The 22,558-nt window shown below is 40.6% G+C and overlaps 1 protein-coding gene across 1 annotated transcript; it reads right to left on the bottom strand.

Moving 5' to 3' along the window:
* Positions 1 to 14,226: 14,226 nt before the first annotated feature.
* On the bottom strand, positions 14,227 to 14,877 carry LOC148588166 (uncharacterized). Its single transcript, XM_088514447.1, has one exon. It carries the CDS (start codon positions 14,875 to 14,877, stop codon positions 14,227 to 14,229), a length of 651 nt encoding a protein of 216 aa, XP_088370573.1.
* Positions 14,878 to 22,558: the final 7,681 nt, after the last annotated feature.

Below are 22,558 nucleotides of genomic sequence, written 5' to 3'. Positions count from 1 at the left end.
CCTCCTTTTTATTTTTTATTTTATTTTATTTTTTTTTACAATATGTTAGCATTGTTTGATTTTTTTAAGATTTTCAATGACCCTCTTTGCTCTCAATCCATCATCATTCCTTGCAACATTTCAAAAGAAGTATCTTTCTTCTACCTTGATTCATTTTTTGTTTGTATCATAAGAAAATGAGGAGAATTTTGAAACATGCATGTTAAATATGCTTAATGTTAGAAAATATAGGATGTTATTTGGTATATGGAGATAGAGTTGAAGGACAACATTTAGCATTTGATCTATATACTCTGTAATGTAATGCAATATACATAAAACAATGGAAAAGGTAGAACTTAGAAATTAGGTTTAATCCATTGTATTGTACAAGTTCTCTACTATGAACCCATCATGGGTTTAGGTAGAGAATAAAATCTTACTTTACTAATGGAAGCAAATGAGCATTTGCAACTGCCCCTTGTATTACCATGTAAGGCCTTAACAGTGTGAGATTGTTTGACAATAGGATTTAAATAGTCATTTCTTTTTATTTTAAGAAATTAATTGGAGCTAGTCTTGAAAGGCTCTTTACAGGATACTAACACTAAAAGTTGTCCACTTATTGGGTTTTTTTTTTTTTTTGGAACATAAAACACTTATTTTCCAATTTTGATACAAGTTGTTTGTCTCCTTCCTCATAACAATGCCTTTGCATGTGACAATGTCATTGCACGTATCCGCTACCACAGTAGTTCTCTATAATATCCCGATAAATTGTCATTTTTTTTAGAGTTAAAGTTTTCTTAACCGATTAAACCCTCTTTGATGAACCATAAAACGTGTGGCTTAAACCCTTTTTGATTGGCCCAAGCCCTTAAGGCCTTTTTAGCAAGCAAAAGCCCAAAAGCACCCTCACTGGGCAAGCGCTTGCTCAAGGGACCACACGAGCGCTCACTTGGCGTTAGGTCACCCTCGTGTGATCGTACCTCTGAGTACTTTTGGTCTTTTGTGAACAGTACACAAGCGCTCGCATGAACAGTACACGAGCACTCGTTGACCAATTTTTAGACCCTTGGAAAATATCCAAAACGCACGCCTGAAAAGTATTTTTAGCTCGTTGTGAACAGTATATGAGCGCTCGACCATGAACTATACGAGCGCTCGCCCATTTTTAGAAAATTTCCCATTTTACCCTCAGCTTCTTTCTCTTATACCCCTATTCGACCCCCAGCCTTCATTTTGCCCCCTGAGCCCTAGAGAAACGCTGTTGCCTTGATTCTTGAGTGTGTGTAAGGTTGTGAGTGCTTTTAGAGAAGGAGGAGGAGCCTTGAATAGCTTGCTTGTTGAGGTAACCACCATATCCCCTTATATTTGTTGAGTTGATTATGCTAGCTTAGTTGTTAATATCTTGAAGTTTAAGCTTTCCAAGTATTGCTATTACTCTCTTAATATTGCAAGCTTTGGAGATGCTATAACGAGTTCTTGTACCATTTCCTTGTAAAGAAAGAATGATTTTGAAAGGGTTTTTTCAAACCACTTTTGTTTCCTTTTAAAGTTGCTTGATGATATGTTTTACCCTTGGAAGTGTCTATTTCTTAACAAAACCAAGAATGTTTCCAAAAGGCTTTTAAACACCTCCTTGATTCTTGTGTTGCGTTTTTTTTTTTTTTTTTTTTGTGATATACATGTTTATTTTAGAACCTAGAGACAGAAGTAGCTTTAGATGGAAGCATAGACGCATTTTTAGGGTTTTCTAGCCGGGCCTTACTCACAAGCCAAATGCTCGCCTAGAGAGCAAGCCACCCGTCCCCTTAACCCCAAATGTGTGGTACCAGGTTTTATAAACCTTTTTCGTGAGATGGACCCTCGTAGAGTTCTCTAATATTGCTTATAACGATGAGTCGTGTTTTGTTATAGCAGGGATTTGACTCAAGCGAGCGTATGAGTTAAGTAAACACTTATGGATTCTTTCCTTAAAAACATGGGATATATCAGTTGACTAACCACGCGTATGATATAAGCATGTCTACTTTTCGTAATTCACTTGATAACTGTTTAAATAACTTGTTGATAATATGCATTGTATGACATGGTACATTGGTACGTGCAGTATAATGGCCATGAACTTACTATATAGACTTGATTCTATGGTCAAATGTGTGTGTTGATATATGGGCCTTGGATCCAATGGTTGAACAGTGACCGGAGCAGCCTTAACGGGCGGTCACTATAGGACGTACATCACCAATTCTGAATATCTTGTCCAAAGAAGCCTCATCTCGAGTTACGCTTAATCATCCTAGAGCGAATTTGTTGGGTACTATCAATGAAGGTATACGATTGCGAAACAGGGTAGTTAACCAAGTGTCATCCTCTTGCTACCTATCTCAACTGGAACCGAAGAAAGTGAATTAAGCATTAGAGGATGAAAGCTGGGTAATTGCCATGCATGACGAGCTCAACTAGTTCACTCGGAATGATGTATGGACTTTGGTGGTAAGACCAAAAGATCACAATGTCATAGGCATAAAAATGGATCTTTAAGAACAAGTCTGATGAGCATGGCATAGTGGTATGAAGCAAGGCACGATTGGTAGCTCAGGGATATACTCAAGTCGAAGGGGTAGATTTTGATGAAACATTTGCACCTATAGCAAGGCTGGAATCCATTAAAATTCTGTTGAGTATATCGTGTCATCTCAAGCTTAAACTATATTAGATGGACGTCAAAAGCGCATTTTTGAATGGAATTCTCCAAGAAGAAGTATATGTAGAGCAACCAAAAGGCTTTCAAGATCATCAATTTCCTGACCATATCTACAAACTCAAGAAGGGTCTATCTGACCTCAAGCAAGCCTCGAGAGCATGATATGAAAGACTCACGACATATCTTCTTGATCAAGGTTTCATCCGAGGACAGGTTGATCGGACTCTATTCATCCGTGGTAAAGGTGAGCAAAAGTTGATTGCTCAGATCTATGTTGATGACATCATCTTTGGTGCCCCAGTCGACGCTTAGGCACACATATTTTCATAGGAAATGAAGAAAGAGTTCGAAATGAGTATGATTGGGGAGTTGACTTACTTTTTGGGGTTCCAAGTCAAGCAATCAAGCAAAGGTATATATGTATCTCAACCTAAGTATGCCAAAGATCTGGTCAAAAGATCTGGCATGGATGGTAAAAGTCATGCTTGCCCTCCCATGAGTACAAGTGTCAAGCTAAGTACCGATGTGGCTGGAAAGTCAGTTGATCAAACGATATATCGAAGCATGATAAGTCTCCTGCATCTCACAGCCAGCAAACTGGATATCTGCTTCAGTGTTGGTGTTTGTGCTCGATTTCAAGCAAACCCAAAAGAATCCCATATGATTGCAGTCAAACGTATACTCAGGTATGTAAATGCAACTGCTAACTTTGGTGTTTGTTTTTGTAGATATACAAATCTAGAACTTGTAGGGTACTCTGATGCTGACTGGGTTGGTAAGGCGGATGATCACAAGAGCACTTATGGAGTATGCTTCTATGTGGGCACAAATTTGGTTGCATGGATGAGTAAGAAACAGAACTCCATATCTCTATCCACAACTGAGGCAGAATACATAGCTGCAAGGAGCTGCTGCACATAGTTGATCTGGATGAAACAACTCCTAGCTGATTATGGATTTGCTCAAGGGATAATGATTGTCTACTGTGACAACACAAGCGCCATCAACATAGCGAAGAATCCTGTTCAACACTCTCACACCAAGCATATCGATATTCGTCATCATTTCATTCGTGAGTTGATAGATACCTAGGTGGTATCTCTTGACTATGTTTCTACTGAAAATCAATTAGCTAACCTGTTTACCAAACTTCTAAATGGTTCTAGGTTTGAGTATCTCATGAACGAAATTGGTTCTAAAAAAAAAAAAAAAACAAAAAAAACAAAAATAGTTTTCTTATGTGCTTTGCACTGGTTCTTTGTACTCATACACATGAACTTTCAAAATCACATTTGAAGTCGTGCCCATTTGAGCGAATCTAAATTTGCATGAGTTACTAATATTGCTTTGATTCCAAAAAATAGCAACCCTTGTACTGTTTCTGATAATAGGCCAATAAATTTATGTAATGTACTTTACAAGATTATCTCAAAAGTATTGGCTAATCGTTTAAAAGTGGTGCTCCCTCATGTAATCTCTCAAAATTAAAGTACCTTCGTACCCGGCAGGCTGATAACGGATAATATATTGGCAGCGTACGAGACACTGCATTCTATGCACACCCGTATGTGGAGCAAAGTGGGTTTTATGGGTATCAAGTTGGACATGAGTAAGGCTTATGACATGGTGGAATAAGATTTCTTGGAAGTTGTCATGTACAAATTGGGTTTTCCCGTCCATTGGATTAAACTTACCATGGAGTGTGTTATATCGGTTTCATATGCCATTATAGTAAATGGACAACCGGTGGGAAACATTAAGCCTTCGAGAGGTCTACGACAAGGTGACCCCCTTTCCCCTTATCTTTTTCTCTTATGTGCGGATGCCCTTAGCTCTATGCTCAGTCAAGCGGAGATTAATGGTGTTATCACAGGGGTGCCCACCTCTAAATGTGGTCCAAAAATTAGTCATCTTTTGTTTGCAGATGATAGTCTTCTATTTTGCAAGGCTAATTTTGTGGAATGGAGGAGACTCACTAGAATTTTGGACAAGTATGAAGCTGCCTCGTGACAAAAATTAAATAAAGATAAGACTTCCTTATTTTTTAGTCGCAATGCTAGCATTGAGAAAAGGGAAGAGATCTCTCGCCTTTCGGGGCTAAAGGCAACGAATCGATATGAAAAGTATTTGGGTTTGCCAACGTTGGTGGGTAAGTCGTGAACAAAGGCTTTTAAAAGTATCAAGGATAGAGTTTGGACTCGACTTCAAAGCTGGAAAGTAAAATTCTGATCCCCAGCTGGGAAGGAAATATTGCTCAAAGCTGTGGTTCAAGCTATCCCTACCTATTATATAAGTGTGTTTCTCCTTCCGACCAACCTTTGCAAGGAGATCAATAGACTGATGCAAAAATTCTGGTGGGGATATAAGGAGAACTACTCAAAGATCCATTGGATGAGTTGGGAGCGGATGGGGGTTCCAAAAAATAAGGGAGGGTTAGGCTTTCGAGATTTGGTTTATTTAATAAAGCTCTTTTAGCTAAGCAAATATGGAGGCTTTTACAACAACCTGAGTCTTCGGTGGCAAGGATCTCCAAAGCTAAATACGTACCACTCCTCTTGCCCAATTCTGGAGGCCAACCTGGGAAAGAAGCCATCACTGGTATGGAGGATTTTGATAGCAGCCCAAGAAGTTATTAAAAGGGGGGCAATCTAGAGGGTAAGGGACGGAAAGAGTATTAAGGTTTGGGGGGATTGCTGGCTCCCAACCCCAGTGACGTTCTCGATACAGTCCCCAAGAATTCACCTTCAAGCTAATACATGTGTCTCTGACCTCATTGACCAAGACACAAGGGGCTGGAATGGGCCTCTTATAGCAGCAAATTTCATGATGGAGGAGGCTGAGATGATTCAAAAGATGCCTCTTAGTCCTCTTCAACCCAGGGACCGATTGGTATGGAGGTGCACTCCTAATGGAGTCTTTTCCGTTCGCAGTGCATACCACATGGAAGTTGAGAGGCAGTCACGACTGCGGGGGGAAAGGTCAAACCCTAGAGAAGAGGAGGAAGCTTGGAAGGTGTGTTGGCAACTCAAGATCCCTAATGCAGTTAAAATGTTCCTGTGGCGAGCGTGCCACAACGTACCTTCTCCCCACAAAAGAGAATCTGATGCAAAGAGGAGTTGTAAAAGATAACATGTGTCCGATTTGTCTGAGGGATAAAGAAACTATTGAACACATTTTATGGGAGTGCCCTTCGGCAGTAGACGCATGGGGATGTGGTCCGGCTAGCTTACAGAAATGCCCAATTAAAGGGGTGGTGTTCTTAAAGCTATTTGCAGATGTCAGAGGCCGGTGCACAAGGAGAGAGGTGGAGCTATTTGCAATCACGGCAAGAAGGGTGTGGCTACACAGAAATGATGTTGTTCATGGCGGTTCTCTGACTCATCCTTCACATATTATGTTAGAAGCCAGCAAAGCTCTGGAGGACTATCAAAGGGTTAATGGAGCACTACCAAACAAGGGGCGGCTATTGAATGTCGCAGGAGAAGAAAGGTGGAAGCCACCCCGGCTAACATGATCAAGATAAACTGGGACACAGCCTTGGATCATCAAAAAGGGGTGGTGGGGCTGGGGATTATAGCCAGAGATGAAGGTTGACGTTTCCTAAGTGCTTATGGCATGACGAAGAGAGCGGTGGTTTCGCCCACTGATGCAGAAGCCTTAGCTGCTCTACATGCCATGATTTTAGTCAAAGAGAGAGTTTATGGGGGTTATTTTTGAGGGAGATGCATTAAACATTGTTGATGCAGTGAACTCAAACAATCCTTGTGAAAGCAGCTACGGGCATTTCGTGGAGGACGTTAAAGTAGGCCTGGTTTCAATGGGCAATTCCAAGTTTGTTCATGTGAAAAGGGAGGCTAATTTAGCAGCCCATACTCTAGCTAAAGCAGCCTGTAATCATGCTACTGGTTCCATTTTGTGGCATTGTACTCCATCTTGTGTAGATGGTATTATCAGGAAGGAGGAAGTTTCTCCTTCTTTGTGATTTGCTCTTATGAGCTGAATAATATTTTCTCAAATTCTCTTAAAAAAAAAAATAAAAATAAAAATAAAAATAAAAATCCCTAGCCCCCTCTATTTATTATATGTATATAAGGTTGGCTTTTAAATTTCAAATTCAAAACAATAATTTTTAAGGAAAGTTGGTAAATGGTATATCTATTAGACTTTAATTCCTATTGTCATGAAGCTAGTCTATTTTACATCCTGATTCAAATGAAACAATATTAGACATTATTAATATATATAATCTATTATGGAAATTTGAATTGTATGAATCAAGACTAAACCTGTCACCATTTATTAATTCTTGCAACTCTTTTCATAAGCGTTATATATTCAAAATTAGGCGTTTATTTTGTGTTAAAACAACATTTATAATTCAATGGTTTTAACAATAATCATAATAGAAATTAAAAATCATAACATACTTACCATATGTAACCTACCATATATGTCAAACATTGAAATTGAATTTAAAATCTCTTTAATGTCATGACTTGCTAGAAGGCATTATGACCATTAGATTTGCCACACAATCTTAATGCATGAGAGAAATAGTGTGCGTTCAAATTAATTCTAGAAGCTCCTACATTACATGGCCAATTCAAAATCCTACTATCAAATTAATGTATTTTCTTCTTTTCATTTTGTATTCTAAAATCCTAGTATCCAAAAACCAAAAGAACACAACCCTAGTCTCAAAGAAGAGAAATGCTAAACATTCCAAATTTTTGTTCCAAAAGTTGGTTCCTAAATGATGTGTTACTATCCCATAAGTTGGTGACACACTTCCTAATAATAAATCTCATGAGATGATGATGTGATTGCCCAGCCGTCTCTTTTCCACTTATTATTTTCTCATCCTCTCCAAGAGCCCTAGTACCTCATCTTCGGCCGCTCGTGGGCCTCAAGACAAAAAGAAAATTCCTCTCTCTCAAGCACTTTTTACAAGAACATCAAAGGCTAACCCAACAGCCTTTCTTTTGTATTCTCCACACCGCATCTCTCTCTAAGAAAATTTCAATTCCCTCATTTATGCTCTCTTCGTTTCATTTTATTTCATAAAATATTTTCAGTGTAAGTTTCCGGGCATATAGGACGTGTTCTGGACTAATGAAATCCCATGGTCATGCACATCTCATGGTTTCTTTTAACACTCATTGCATACTAAGTGGGACGCCTATTGCAAAAACTCTATTAGTTTGGATGTTGTGAAAGAAAGCTCCATGACATGATTAGGCAAAATATATGGTTGTCTTTCAAGAAGATATTAGTTTTGAAAAGAACAAAAGTATATATATTCTTATAGCCTAGCAACTATTATTGGGTATTTAAAACACCTTTTATTGGGTATTATAGCCTAAAAATTTATTTTTTATTCTTTTCCAGAGTTTCCAAAACCTTTTGTTTTATGGTATATTGAGGACAACTTCTTTTGTACTTTCAATACAAAGGTACCCAGTCCCAAGGCAATAAAAAGACACATATCATCAATCAATAATGTCATCCTATAATCAATCAATTAAATCATGGTTAAACATACCTGCAAAGTTGTTGTAGCCAAGGAATAACTAAACAAAAATGGTAAAAGTACCTTTGAAGGTGTTGTTGTCAAGGTACAACTCTGTGAGCATGGTTATGTTCCCAATTTCAGGAGGTACTATTCCTGTGAAACTATTATCCGACAACCATAAAACTTGTAGTTGTTTGCAATTGAACAAAGGGGATGGGATAGTCCCTATAAGACAATTATCAATTTAGAAAACCAGGGAACCTTTGACGGGAAACCAGGAAACCTCTCAGAAGACCCTAAAACCCTAAAAACACAAGGAAAAGTCCCAAACCAAAACCCTAAAGTTTAAACTTGAAAACATTACAAGAACGGTCATTGAATTAGGCCAATCTAAAACCTAACAGCCCTGAATCCCAATGATTATATATCTGTGTTGACATTCAAGTGTTTATAATGAATATAGATGTTGTATTCACTGAATAAAATGAAAAGAGCTTATTGCATATAAAATGTCTTTTACATATTTATTACCAAGTTTACCATATTCGTTATAAAAACTGACGAAACAGATATCGATGTGTGAACGGTGCCTTTGGTTGCTTTTTTTGAAGGGAAAGCTGGCTTGAGTCTCTTCGGTTCAAGCGCGACTGCAGGCTCATGATGTCCTTGCATTAAATGCCTTGCGCCTTGTCCGAGGTTTCCCATTCTATAAAGATTTTGCCGTCGACCTTCATTGCTTAAGCCTTCTAGATTTTCATTCATTTATCAGATATTAGTGCAATTGATTTTTCCAATGATCATGTCTTCTCAGAAACTTCTAGTACAGGTTGACGAGATCGTTGATGAGCAATCATCGAAGACTCCTTTGACTCGCTACTCAGGCGGCTCTTCAGCCAAAGTGTGTCCGGTTGGTGAAGCGTCTCCTCATCCTTGCACCTAGACTTCGCGCGTCGGCAAAGATCCTATTTCTCGGTGGAGGACGAGAGGGTGCTCCACCACAACTACGACATACCCTCGTCGGTTTCGCTATATTTTTCAGATGACTCTACCGGAATGGTTGGCGGTCCTGGAGAAATCTGTGTTCATGAACGTATGTTCATGGCAGGAGTTCGCCTACTCTTTTCTCCCATAGTGAGGGAAATGCTATCTTTCTTGGGGGTGGCCCCTGTACAACTTATGCCAAACGGCTGGCGTTATTTAATGGCTACACTTCTGTTGTGGCCCTCTGTATTTCCGGGGAAAATTCTGTCGATCCCCAAATTTTTAAACATATTTGGGCCTCATTTTTACCCTTCTTCCGAGACGGTCACCTTTATGGTTCGTGGGAAGAACCAATTTATCGACCTTGGGAAGGCCTTCTCCAACAATAAGCATTGGGCGGAGCATTTCTTTTACATATCCGGAGCCTGGGAGGTGTCAGCGTCTGAGGTTCTGCCCTTGCAGCATTCTATTCCCCGAGAATGGGGAGTCTCCCGAGAAAGCTATAAGTGTTTTTGGTTCTTCCTCTCTTCTTCTTTATCCTGCTTTACATGTCCTTACTTCCCTTTCCTTTGCAGGGAAGGAATGCCCTGTGCTGAACCTGGAGCAACAAAGCCGGGTTGACTACATCTTGGAGTATTCTCAGCTTCTTGAGAATGCAGATCGGATGCTTTTTGGTAACATCATTACTGATTCTGCTCTTTGCGAGTGTTTGGGGTACTAGATTCTGGAGGGCAAGGTTGTCTGGGATCGTCAGGGGAATCCTAAGAGACTAAATCCAACCGGTGACAAGGTGGTTTCAAAGTCGCCTGCTCGGCCCCCAAGCAAGAAGAGTCGAGTGCACAAGAATGTCTCCTCTTCGGGTAAGCAAGCTGTAACCGCGGCGTCTGCTTCACGGGATTCAGATCCATCTTCTAAGCCATCGGATCCCCATGTTCAGGGCTAGGTTTCGTCAGCTCCAGTGTCCGCGATGGACCCGCCGGTGTCCAAAAGGAAGGCTGATAGAGGCAAAGGACCCTGGAACCGCTTTCGAAGAAAGGGCATGCGGACAAATCAAGGGATCTCCTGGACGTGTTGTCTTATGTTCGGTTTGATTCCATACCGATAACTTTTGGTCCTCATCCTGACTCAAGCGAGGTTTTAGAGCCCATTTCTGTAATGGAAGCTGCTCCTCTCCACATAGTACCCTTGGAGGTGCGACCTCGGGAGCTGAGAGAGCCAGTGGCCACTCGTTGTGAGACTCGTACTACATCTCCTTCTGAGGATAGGCCTATAGACCCCCCGGTTGAGCCATCCGACCAGGCTCCCGTGTATCGAGGACAACCACTTAGGGGGCATTCTGGGAGGAATTCATCAATTATTACATCTTTGGCCTTGGGTTTGGTGGGAAACCCTTTATCGGCTGTCACCAGGCTGCTTCCAGCGGACTATACCCGAGGAGAAGGTTGGCTTATTCCAGAGATGTTTGTGGACAAGTTGATCCATTGTCATTATTTGGTAAGTTGTTTACATTTCCTCCTTGTTTCCCTTTTTCGAGTACCTTTGTTGTTTCTGACGTGATTTCCTATCCTGTAATGCTCCACTCTCATCGCGAGTTGGTATAAAGAGTTTCAGGAAGGCCAACGGGAGTATGCTGAAGAGAGAGTCGAGCTTCGGGATTTAGTTCAGAAACTGAGCAAGCGACAAGAGGCCTCTGGTTCTCAGGACCCTAATTCTGAGGTGGAGAGTCTCCGCCGTCTGTTGGCAGAGAAGGAGAACGAGCTCTTTGCGATCAAACAAAGCCTCTGTGAGTCAAAGTTGGCCAATGCCCATCTTCAGACGCGCTTAGACGTTGTCGACCGGGACGGCCAGGTGTTGGAGGAGCGTGTTGTGGAGGTGGAGTCCACAGCTGCCCGATCGGTTGTAGAAAATGCGAAAATCACGGATGAGCTTTCTGAGGTTCGGGTTTCCGAAGAGGGCTTTCAGAAACTTTCTGAGACGCTTGAAGCTCAATTATCCCAATCGGAAGATGTCTGTGAGAAGCTTGTAGGTGATTTGGGAGCTTCCCAGGCCAGATGTGATCGATTTCGCCAAGGGTACCACTATTGGAATGCTAAGGCGGTTCGTTACCTTGCAGAGCTGTCGTTTGTTCCCTGGCTTCGGGATTTATTGTGGGCCCGTGGGTTTCAATGGGGTTTTGAGAATCATCAATACCTCACCATCCGTAGAGATCAGTCTGGCATTGACCCTGCCACAGTGGAGTCAAACTTCCTGGAGGTGCTAGCTGCTACTGTTGACGAAATGGTTGACGCAGGCAGAGAGTTGATTCCTGATGCTCCGAAAGTCAATGTGCATGGGTTTCACCCGGAAACGAACTTACCCCCTGAGCCTTTTGGTCCCGAGATCATCATAGATAATGATGTGATGAAGTGGGAGCAGTTCCCCATACTTAAACATTTTTTCGTTTGTTTGTATAAGGATTTTTGCTCTGTGCTTATTTGAACTGCTGTCGAACTTCTGGTATTTGTTGGATGCTTTGAAGGCTTTTTCTCTATGCATATTTGAATTATCTTTGAACTTCTGGTATTTTTGGATGTTTTGATATTTTCGAGCACTTTTGAATGCCCCCGTTGTTATATTCTGTGGTCGGGTGTCCTACCCCCTATGGCCGACGATTAAAATGTATTGTAAACCTCGGTCATTAAATTCTCCGTTAGTCTTTTGGTATTTGTCGTTTCAAATTTTGGAGTCCATCATTATTACATGCACAGCCTCCGATGGTGGGACACGTGGTGCATCGTCGTTTGGATTTCCTAAACGATTCTGCGCAGGATGTCTCTTCGCATTTAAAGGTGACCCTTCGTTTTCCAAGGGCTTAAGCCCTATAAATACGCCTTTAGGTTGAAGGTATTTTCATTCAACTGACTACGCTCTTTCTCTTTGATTTCTTTCGCCACGGCTTCTATTTCTTCATCTGGGAGTTTGGCGAAGACAGAGTCATCGGTTGCTTCTACCTCCTCTTCGTTTCCTGGAGGTGTGGCTTCTTCATCCCGCGCATTGACTGAGCGGCCTCATTCTCGTGCTCCTGGCGATTTCGAGGCAGAAATTGCCAAACTACGCTTGCTGTCGGAGGCACGGGAGCAATGCTTGGTGGACCGCTCTAATCAGTTGGCGAAGTTGACGGTCGACATCGAAGTGAAGGATTATCAGATAGCCTGGAAAGATCGGTAGTTGGAGTCACGAGACCGATGGATTGCGGATCTTGAGGCTTATCTCGTTAGTATTCACGAGAAAAGACGGGAGAAAGCCTCTGATTTTTACTCTGTCACCCGGCTGTTTCTGAAGGAGGAAGAGAAGTGCCGGAGACTTCGCAGGAAATACCGGCTCTAGAAGGCTAGGGCTCTTGAGAAAAATGGTCCGTCTAGTGAAGGTCACCGTCGGTAGCCTTCGATATAAATGGCAATGGCCCTTCTGGGGCCTTAAATTTCTTGTTCATCATATTCCTGGGTGATCGTTCAAATGTGATTCTTTGTACAATGTCACTTTGGACTTAGAGTACCAGATCGAACCCGGATGTGATGTCTTCGATGTAGTTGGATAAACAAGTAGCCAAGTGTCTGTTGTAGCTTGATTTTTCATGCAACTGTTTTGACTGTAATTTCTGTGGCTGCTGTAATTGAATCTTCTTGTAATGTAAAAGTCTTCAATGAAATGTTTTCCTTTGATTCCTTTGCTGTGTTGCTCTCTGTCTTTCTGGTACGGCTTTCGCTGGAGTTGTGCGATGAATCCCTTTTTTGGCTTTGTTTGTTCATTTTGCCGTGCTTGAATATCTGTGTAAATGAATCCTCGGTTTTCCTGGTCGGGTTTCGCTAAGGGTTTGTTCCCTTGTTTCCGAGACGAGGAATTTTTTTGTTAAGGGTTTACTCCCTAGTTCCAAAGGTGGGAGATTTCTTTTTCTAAGGGTTTACTTCCTAGTTCCCGAGGTGGGAAATTTTTTTTGCTAAGGGTTTACTCCCTAGTTCCCGAGGTGGGAGATTTTTTTTGCTAAGGGTTTACTCCCTAGTTCCCAAGGTGGGAGATTTTTGTTGCTAAGGGTTTACTCCCTAGTTCCCGAGGTGGGAATTTTTTTTGCTAAGGGTTTACTCCCTTGTTTCCGAGACTACTGCAAGACAGGGAATTTATCACTGGGCCCGATGGTCCTTTTGACCAAGGGTTCTCCGACGCTCAAATGAGTGACTATAAATAGACTTTTATATTAAAATAGTCAAGAATTACAAGAAACAAATGTAATGGGAAAATTACTGATAGTATTTTTCCAGATGATTGGCATTTCAGGGTCTCGGAAATGGCTTTCCTTCCGTATCCTGTAGGTAATAGGCTCCTTGTCTATGACTTCGAATGACTTTGTATGGTCCTTCCCATGTTGGTCCGAGCTTTCCTGCCGTTGGATCCCGAGTGGCTATGCTGACCTTCCGGAGGACCCAATCCTCAATCTTGAACTGTCTTGACCTTTTTGTTGAAATATCCGGCTGTTCTTTGTTGATAGGCTGCCATCATTGCCTGAGCATCATCCCTCTTTTCCTAGAGTAAATCCAAGCTTAGCTTCATCTCTTCTTCGTTTATCTCGTGGTTATAATGCTTCACTTGGAAGCTAATCGAACCGATTTCCACTGGGATGACTGCCTAGGACCCGAATGCCAAAGAGAAAGGGGTTTCTCCAGTCGGTGTTCGGATGGTCATTCTGTATGACCATAGTACTTCTGGAAGGATTTCTACCCATGCTCCTTTCTTGTCTTCGAGTTTCTTCTTCAGAGTTTTCATTAAAGTTTTGTTTGTCGCTTCTACTTGACCGTTGGCCTGAGGGTGTCTGTGAGATGAGAAGTAGTTTCTGATATGGAGCTTGGCACACCAACTTCGGAAAGTTTCGCAATCGAATTGTTTTCCATTGTCGGTTACAAAAGCATGCGGGATGCTGTACCGACAGACGATTGCTTTCCAGAGAAAATTCCTTATGTTTCCAGTGGTTATAATGGCTAATGCTTCTACTTCTGCCCACTTAGTGAAATAATCAACAGCAACCACGACGAACCGACAACCTCGTTTTCCTGTTGAAAGTGGGCCCACTAAGTCGACCCTTCATTGAGCGAAGGGCTGAAACCGGGCTTAATTCTTCTGGCGGATTGGCTAGTACTTTGTCAAATTGTTGGCATTTGTCGCAATGCTTTATCATTTCATGGGAATCTCGGTTCATTCTTGGCCAGTAATACCCTACTCGGATAGCTTTGTGGGCTAACATTCTTCCTCCCAAGTGGCTGCCGCACACCCCCTTGTGAATTTCTCTGAGCACGTATGCGGCTTCATCCTTGGATAGACATTTGAGTAGAGGGAGGGTGTAACCCCTCCGATATAGGACACCGTCAACTAATGTGTATCGTGCTACTTGGATGCGAATCTTCCGTGCTAATTTGTTATCGAATGGTAGCTTGCCTTCCTTGAGAAACTGTAGGATGTCGTGGCCCCAATCTAGATACTGCTCTCTCTCTTCAATCCACGCCACTTGATTTGTTTGGCTAATCGAGGGTTCGGCTAGCTCCTGGACTAAGTGATCAACCAATATGATTTCCTCCTTGGCCGCGGAGCCCATACGAGCTAAGGCATCTACCTGCGAGTTTTCTACTCTGGGCACCTTTGTAAAGGTTATCTTGTCGAAAGATTCCATGATCTCCTTTACCTTCGCCAAATATTTCTTCGTTTTGCTTCCCCGAGCCTCGTATTCTTCCCGAACATGTCCAACCACTACTTAGGAATCACTTCTAACTTCTAAGTTTTTTACTCCCATTTCCCTCGCCATGTTCATCCCTAGGATCATGGCTTCATATTCAGCTTCGTTGTTGGTGGTGTTAAATTTCAACTGCATAGCTGCTTCACACTTTTCACCGTTGGGTCCTTTGAGCACAACCCCAATCCCGTTGCATTTTCGAGTTGAGGACCCATCCACAAACGCCACCCATGCTTCCCCCGGGTTTATTTCTTCTTCTTTGGAGACGTCGTAGAATTCGGCCAAAAAATCAGCTATCGCTTGCCCTTTTAGGGATGTTCTCGAATGGAATTCTATGTCGAACTCTCCGAGCTCTATAGCCGAGTTGACTAATCTTCCTGATAAATCTGGCTTTTGCAAGATTTTCCTCAAGGGATATTCAATCAATACCCTGATTGTATGCGCCTGAAAGTATTTCCTCAACCTCTGGGCTGATGTGACCAAGGCGAATGCTAGTTTTTCGATCCGTGGGTATCGTTCTTCGGCACCGTGCAGGGCTTTGCTGACGAAGTAGACGGGTTTTTGCACTCGTTGCTCCTCCCGGATTAAGGCTGAGCTTATGGCTGATGGAGATACCGCCAAGTACAGGTACAAAGCTTCTCCTTCTACCGGCTCAGTAACGGTGGGCTGACCAAATATTCCTTTAATTCTTGGAAAGCTTTGTCACATTCCGGACTCCAAGAGAAAGTTTTCTTCAGGATCTTGAAGAAGGGAAGACATTTATCGGTTGAGCGAGAAACGAACCGATTTCATGCCGCTATCCTGCCTGTTAATTGCTAAAGCTGCTTTGTGCTTTGAGGTGCTTGCATGTCTAGGATTGCCTTGATTTTTTTCAGGGTTAGCTTCAATTCCTCTTTGGGAGACGATGAACTCAAGGAACTTGCCCGAAGCCACTCCGAATGTACATTTGGAGGGATTGACCTTCATCCCGTAGTACCTTAGTGTATCAAATGCCTCGGCTAGGTCCGCTATGTGGTTGATTGCTCGTATGCTTTTTACTAGCATGTCATCTACATATACCTCCATATTTCGCCCAATCTGCTGTCGAAACATCTTGTTGACTAATCACTGGTACGTAGCTCTTGCATTGTTTAGTTCGAACAACATGACTCTATAGTAGTACAGATCCATGTTAGTCATGAAGGTTATTTTTTCCTGGTCCGACTCGAGCATGGATATCTGGTTATATCCCGAGAATGCGTCCATAAAGCTTAGTAGCTCATGTCCTGATGTTGAGTCAACAAGCTGGTCTATTCGCGGCAAGGGGTACTTGTCTTTGGGACATGCTTTGTTGAGGTCTGTGAAATGGACACACATTCTCCATTTCCCGTTTGACTTTTTTACTAGCACCACATTTGCCAACCAAGTGGTGTACTGGATCTCTTTGATGAACCCGGCTTCACATAATTTCTCGACTTCTTTAGCGGCAGCTTTGCTTTTTTAGCCAAGTACTCCCTCTGCTTCTGCTGTACCGGCTTGAAATTAGGATCAACATTCAATTTGTGCACCATGACCAAAGATGCTATTCCCGGCATATCATCGGGACTCCAGGCGAATACATCACAGTTATTACCAAGGAAGGACTTGAGTTCTTCTTTCACGGTTGGGTCTAGTTGGACTCAATTTTGATAACTCTATCAAGTTTGCCGACCGAGAATTCCTCAAGATCTTCGACCGGTTCACCACCCTTTAATTGTTATCTTTCCTCCTTACTGGTGTTTCCCGGGGCTGAGGATTTCAGGCATTCTTTCTTAGAGATGTTGTAACATTGTCGAGCAGCCCATTGATCACCTCTAATTTCTCCAACTCCGTGATCCATTGGGAATTTCATCTTGAGATGTGGAGTTGATGTGATGGCTCTTAGCTCATTGAGAGCCGTCCTCCCGATAATAGCATTGTAGGTGGAAGGTCAGTCGACAAACAGAAAACGTACCATTACCATCGTCTGCCTTGGGTACGACCCTGCGGTAACCGGTGGCTCGATTGATCCGATCGGTTGTACTTGTTCCCCTGTAAATCGCATTAAGGGGCAGTTGGTTGGGACGATTTTCTCCTGTTCCAGATTTAACTTCTTAAATGCATACCAATATAGGATGTCTGCCGAGCTCCCGTTGTCCACCAGGATGCGATGGACATTATGATTTGCCACTGTTAGAGTGACAACCAAAGCGTCTGTATATGGGCGCGAGATACCCAGGTAATCTGCATCCAAGAATCCAATAACCATTTCGCTCCTTCGGGACTGCTTTATGGGCCTCCCTACAGTGTACATTTCGTGAGAGCCTTCCAGTTGACTAGCGTAGGCCTTTCTTGCTCTCCCTGACTCTCCTCCTCCAGTAAATCCACCAATTATGGTGTGGATTTCCGAGAGGTTAGCTTGGTTCTGGGGCTCACGGGTAAGGCAAGCTGGCCTTCCTCTATGCTCCTCCCGTCTCGCTCTCTCCTCCCGAGGATGCCTATTCTGGTTTTTGCTGTTGGAACTTCTACTTTGATACTGTTCCTGTGGCTGTTGATTCCTGGGAGGATGGTAGCTTATTTCTTGGACGTAGTTTTCCCGAGGAGGGGTTGCTCCCCCTTTGTTCTCCCAAGAATCGCACAAGTTTACCATTTTGGATAAACTTTTCGATGAGGTGCCGCAAGGCAATGCAGCCTTCTATGTAATGCCCGTTGACCTCATGGAACTCGCAATAGTGATCTGAGTTCTGACTTTGCGGAGCCCTAGGAGGACTTCGATATTCCAGATCCTTCTTGATCTCCATCAGGACCTCGGAAATGTTGGCATTGAGCGGAGTGAAGTTGTGATTGTTAAACTTCTTCTTGAAGTGCTTTGGGGCGTCAAACCACAGGTGATCTTTCCTCTTCTTTTCTTCCAACTTCTTGGGAGTTTTTTGGGCCGATCTCATTGCCTTCAAGGTCTCCTCTTCGTTGATAAACTCCTCTACCTTGTCCAGTAGCTCCTGGGGCTGTTCGGCTGCCTTCTCGCGATTTTCTTCGCCACTGGCTCCTTGAGCGAGATTCCGTTGTAGACAGCGGAAAAGATTACACCGTCTGTAGGATCTTCCACCTTCAATTTTTCGGTATTAAACCGAATCATGAATTCTTTTAAACTCTCCCTTTCTCGCTGGTGGAGCATCAATAGGTACACGAATGGTTTCTTCCTTTCTCTGGAACCCAGAAAATGGGTAAGGAAAATCCGAGCCAAATCCTCGAAGGTAGCCACAGAATTAGGTGCTAAGCTTTAGGACCATTCCCTAGAGTTTCCCGAGAGTGTAGTTGGGAAAGCTCTGCATGCTATCTCGTTGGGAATGTCGTGCAACGTCAGGTGCATCTGATAGTTCTCCATATGCTCGGTTGGACCTCCGACTCCACTGTAGCTCGGGATCTTTGGTGTTTTAAATTTTTTGGGGAGTGGATGATAGATTACCTGTTTGGTGAAGGGCGTCTCCGTCCCAATGAAGAGCTTGCTCACCACTGCAGTCTTATACTTCTCTTTCTTCTCCATGGCTTCCAGCTTGGTCTTAAGTTCTGCCAATGCTTTGTCTACCTCCCCTTGCGAAGCCGTGATTGGTTGTGGTTCCGCCGTTTTGCGGGAGTTTTCGCCTCAACGAGTATGGTTGCGCAGGGGAGGGCGACTCTCGCCTTGCTGGCTGTGACCGTCAGAATGGAGGTCCCAGTTACCGAAGTGATGACCGTGATTTCTTTGCCCATCCGATTGTTTAGCCTGATTGATTTGGGATGGAGACGAAAATCGGAGTTGCAGTTCCTCATTCTACTGGATCAGAAGCTCCATTTGTGCTTTGAGAGAAGCGATGCGCTCCTTATTGCCGGCGTGTTGATGCGCCGGTGGTGGCCTTTGATTGGCCTGGGCCGGTGGTTCTTCGGTGCGAGCTCGGCTTCTTGATCTTGTATTCACCATTGCTGCGGATATTGTTTTTGTAAGAATGGTTTAGTCGTTCCCACAAACGGCGCCAAACTGTTGAAACAGTTTTCGGTATGGTGAATTTGAGGGAATCTAAGTCTCCGAGCTATGCCTTTCATTGTTCACCTTTCTGTAAGCTTGCAAAACTAAAGCACGCGTTAAGAGGATGTGCCGGGTGTTGGCCAACGGTTCCTCCTCTGATGCTTAAGTTAGTATGTATGTAAGCTTAGTATGCGTCTTAGTGGTGCCTCATAGCTTCGGGGTGAGGCCTTTTATAGCTGAGCATGCGGAGGTGGTTATGATGGCCGGGCAGAGGATCCGGGATTTGGGCGTAACGGCTGGAAGAGTTATTAATATTTGTGTCTCCTCTCTTTATGATCGGTAAGAGGCTGTTACATATGTTGACAAGATTCTGAGGATGTCATGTATCTGTGAGGCGTCTTTAAAAGTAGGATCGTAATTGTCCCAGTGATCTTTCTATGTGCGAGCTGACTATGTAACCGAGCCTTGTCCCTGATATGATAGATGCGTCTGGATGTTAAGTGCAGGAGGTTCATTGTGGCCCCATACCTGGACTCTTGGCCGTCCGAGAGTGTAGGGGACGACGTCGTATCCATTGCTTTGTGTTGGGCGCGTTTGGTAAGCCCATTTGGATGCACCGGGCTTTCTTGGGTCCACGGGCCTTTGACCCGTGGGCTTGGGTGATGGGTTTATGTATAACACTTTCTATATGAATAACTTTTCGAGTATATAATGTTATGAGCTGTTAGTTGACATATCATTTCTATCTGCTGGTATCCCCGTAAAGCTATTCTTCAATGTTAACCAAATCTTTGAGAATCTAACATTAGCACTTGTACAAATTCTACTGCTGCCAAGCCATGGCCTTGGATATTAAATTGCCAAATTGTTGTCTATTCAGGAAACTTTCATATCTATATAACTAATTAAGCAGCGTATGCTTGACTTTTAATTTATTTTTAGGGAGTGAGTTTTCTCTTTCTTTTTTGTTTTGGGGTGGAGTGGAGAGTGTTCTATTGTTGATTTATCTGGTTGTAAGTTCAAAGATTCTGATGCTAATGTTCTCCTGTGTAAAAATTGGGGTATTCCTGGTAGTTTTCTGAGTTAGTAGCTGTTTTGTACTGCTGCTGTACTCTGGTGGGCTCTGTTTTGCTGCTGTTTTGTGCTGATGGGTTGCAGTTGGTTTGCTGCTGCATTTGATTAGTTGATGGGAGTTTCTGGTGCCTAGGGGTGCAAAGGCGGGCGGTTAAAAACCGCCCGCTAACCGCTAACCGTTATAACTGCCAACCGCCTAACCGCCTAACCGTCTAACCGCATTAACCGCTAACCGCCTAACCGCCATAACCGCCTAGCGGTTAGCGGTTAGCGGTTATTGGGTCTACTAACCGTAACCGCTAACCGCTAACCGCCTTTTTATATAATATATTTTTATAATTATAATTATAAAAATATTTATACATATAACATAATCACTTGATCATTAAATCACAATTTTTTTAAAAAATAATTAAATCACAATTTGAGTATTAATATATTATCACTATAATTTATATGATTATATCATATAATCACTTGATCATTAAATCACAATTTTTTTTAAAAAATAATTAAATCACAATTTGAGCATTAATATATTATCACTATAATTTATATGATTATATCATATGAGATTGATTATTAAATCATTTGATTATATAATAACAAATTATACATATATAATATGACATAACTCATAAGTATACCAATTCATACTAATACAACAATTAAATATCTAGAGACTTATTTCCAATGTATATTATAAACCTATAAGTCTATATAAGTCTACATATGTATATAAATAATATAAATGTATAATATCAATAGTTAATCATATGATTCAATGACAATTCAAATACTTTATTCAAGACTTCAAGTGAATCATATTATTAATGTACAATGATGATATGATTTGTATAATATCAAATTAAGTAATTGACATTGGATTAAACAATGACCAATGTGTTACTTATAAACATAATTTAAGTATTAATGTATTATCATTATAATTTTAGTAATTTATATATTATCACTATAATTGATATGATTATATCACATGATGGCTTGATCATTAAATCATATGATTATATAATAATAAATAATACATATGTAATATGACATAACTCATAAGTCATAAGTCTACAAGTTAATCATATGATTCATGTACAATGATAATCACAATTGATTCAATTGAATTAAACAATATGTTACTTATAACTACAAATCTACAATTTAATTAAAGCATTATTAGATACTTTAGGAATTTAGGATTTAGGAGTTTGAACATTACCATTTACCATTAGATATTAAGTTCAATTCAAAGAAAAAAGATTATAAGTAAATATGATAAGAATTTAAATAATTAATCATATGAATCATATGATATAATTTAATGAGACTATATGATTATATAATATCAAATTAAATAATTGACATTAGATTCAACAATGTGTTACTTATAATCACAATTGAAGTATTAATGTATTTTTTGAACATTTTTTAGAAAAAGAAATTTAACCATTTTTTGAAAGAAAAAAAAAAAGAAAATTAACAATTTTGAACAATTTTGAATTTTATATATATATATATATATATATATATATATATATATATATAATTGCTTATAGTTATATTATATGCATATTGAATAATATAAATGTATAAGCTAAATACTTAACTATATGATCCAATTACAATTCCAATACTTAATCAATTATTCATGTACAATGACAATGACAATGTGATTCATATAATATCAAATTAAGTAATTGACATTGGATTAAACAATGTGTTACTTATAATTACAATTGAAGTATTTTTGTTTGTTTGTAAGTTTATAAGATCAACACTTAATCATATGATCCAATGACAATTCAAATATTTAATCATAATATTTATATACAATGACAATGTGATTCATAAAATGTCAAATTAAGCAATTAGCATTAGATTCAACAATTACTTATAACAACAATTTAAGTATTAATATATTTTTCATTTTTTTGAACACTATTTTGACAATTTTTAAACCATTTTATGAAAAAAGAAATTGAACCATTTTTTGAACAAATTTTTTTAACAATTTTTTGAACCATTTGTTGAACAATTTTTTAAAATTGAACAAGCCAAAACTACGTCGTTTTAATACCCATATATATTCATCTCTTCCTAACCTTAAACTAAACCTAATCAATCTCATTCCTAGAGGTTTATTAGTAACGAAGATTATTATTTTTTGAATTGTCATAGTATTTTAATTACAATACAATTATATTAAGCACTTTTTGATATGTGTACATGCTTGTGCCTTAATATTATTATGTTTAATATTATAACTTTTCTTCTTTTGATGTCCACAGGATTTGCTAGAGGATCAAATGAGAAGATTGATGAAATTTTAATGTTTTATTTGACTATTTGTATCATTTAATGTTTTATTTGAACTTATTTTATATGCTTTGTGTTGAACTTTTTTTATATTTTTTTTTTATATGTTGTGATAGTTATCTGAATTCTGAACTTTTTTTTGTATGTTGTGTTGAATTTTTTTTTTTTCCTAAAAAAAAAAAGTTAACGAGTTATGATTTAATATTTAAGGAAATTTTT

This window comes from Corylus avellana, chromosome 1 (assembly GCF_965113065.1).
Source record: "Corylus avellana chromosome 1, dhCorAvel1.hap1.2, whole genome shotgun sequence".
Lineage (NCBI taxonomy): Eukaryota > Viridiplantae > Streptophyta > Magnoliopsida > Fagales > Betulaceae > Corylus > Corylus avellana.
Note: the sequence above shows the minus strand (reverse complement) of the source record. Positions and strands in the feature narration are given on the sequence as shown.

Excerpts from the sequence above, each read along its gene's own strand:
- LOC148588166 (XM_088514447.1), bottom strand. The coding sequence starts at position 14,877 with ATGGAATCTTTCGACAAGATAACCTTTACAAAGGTGCCCAGAGTAGAA.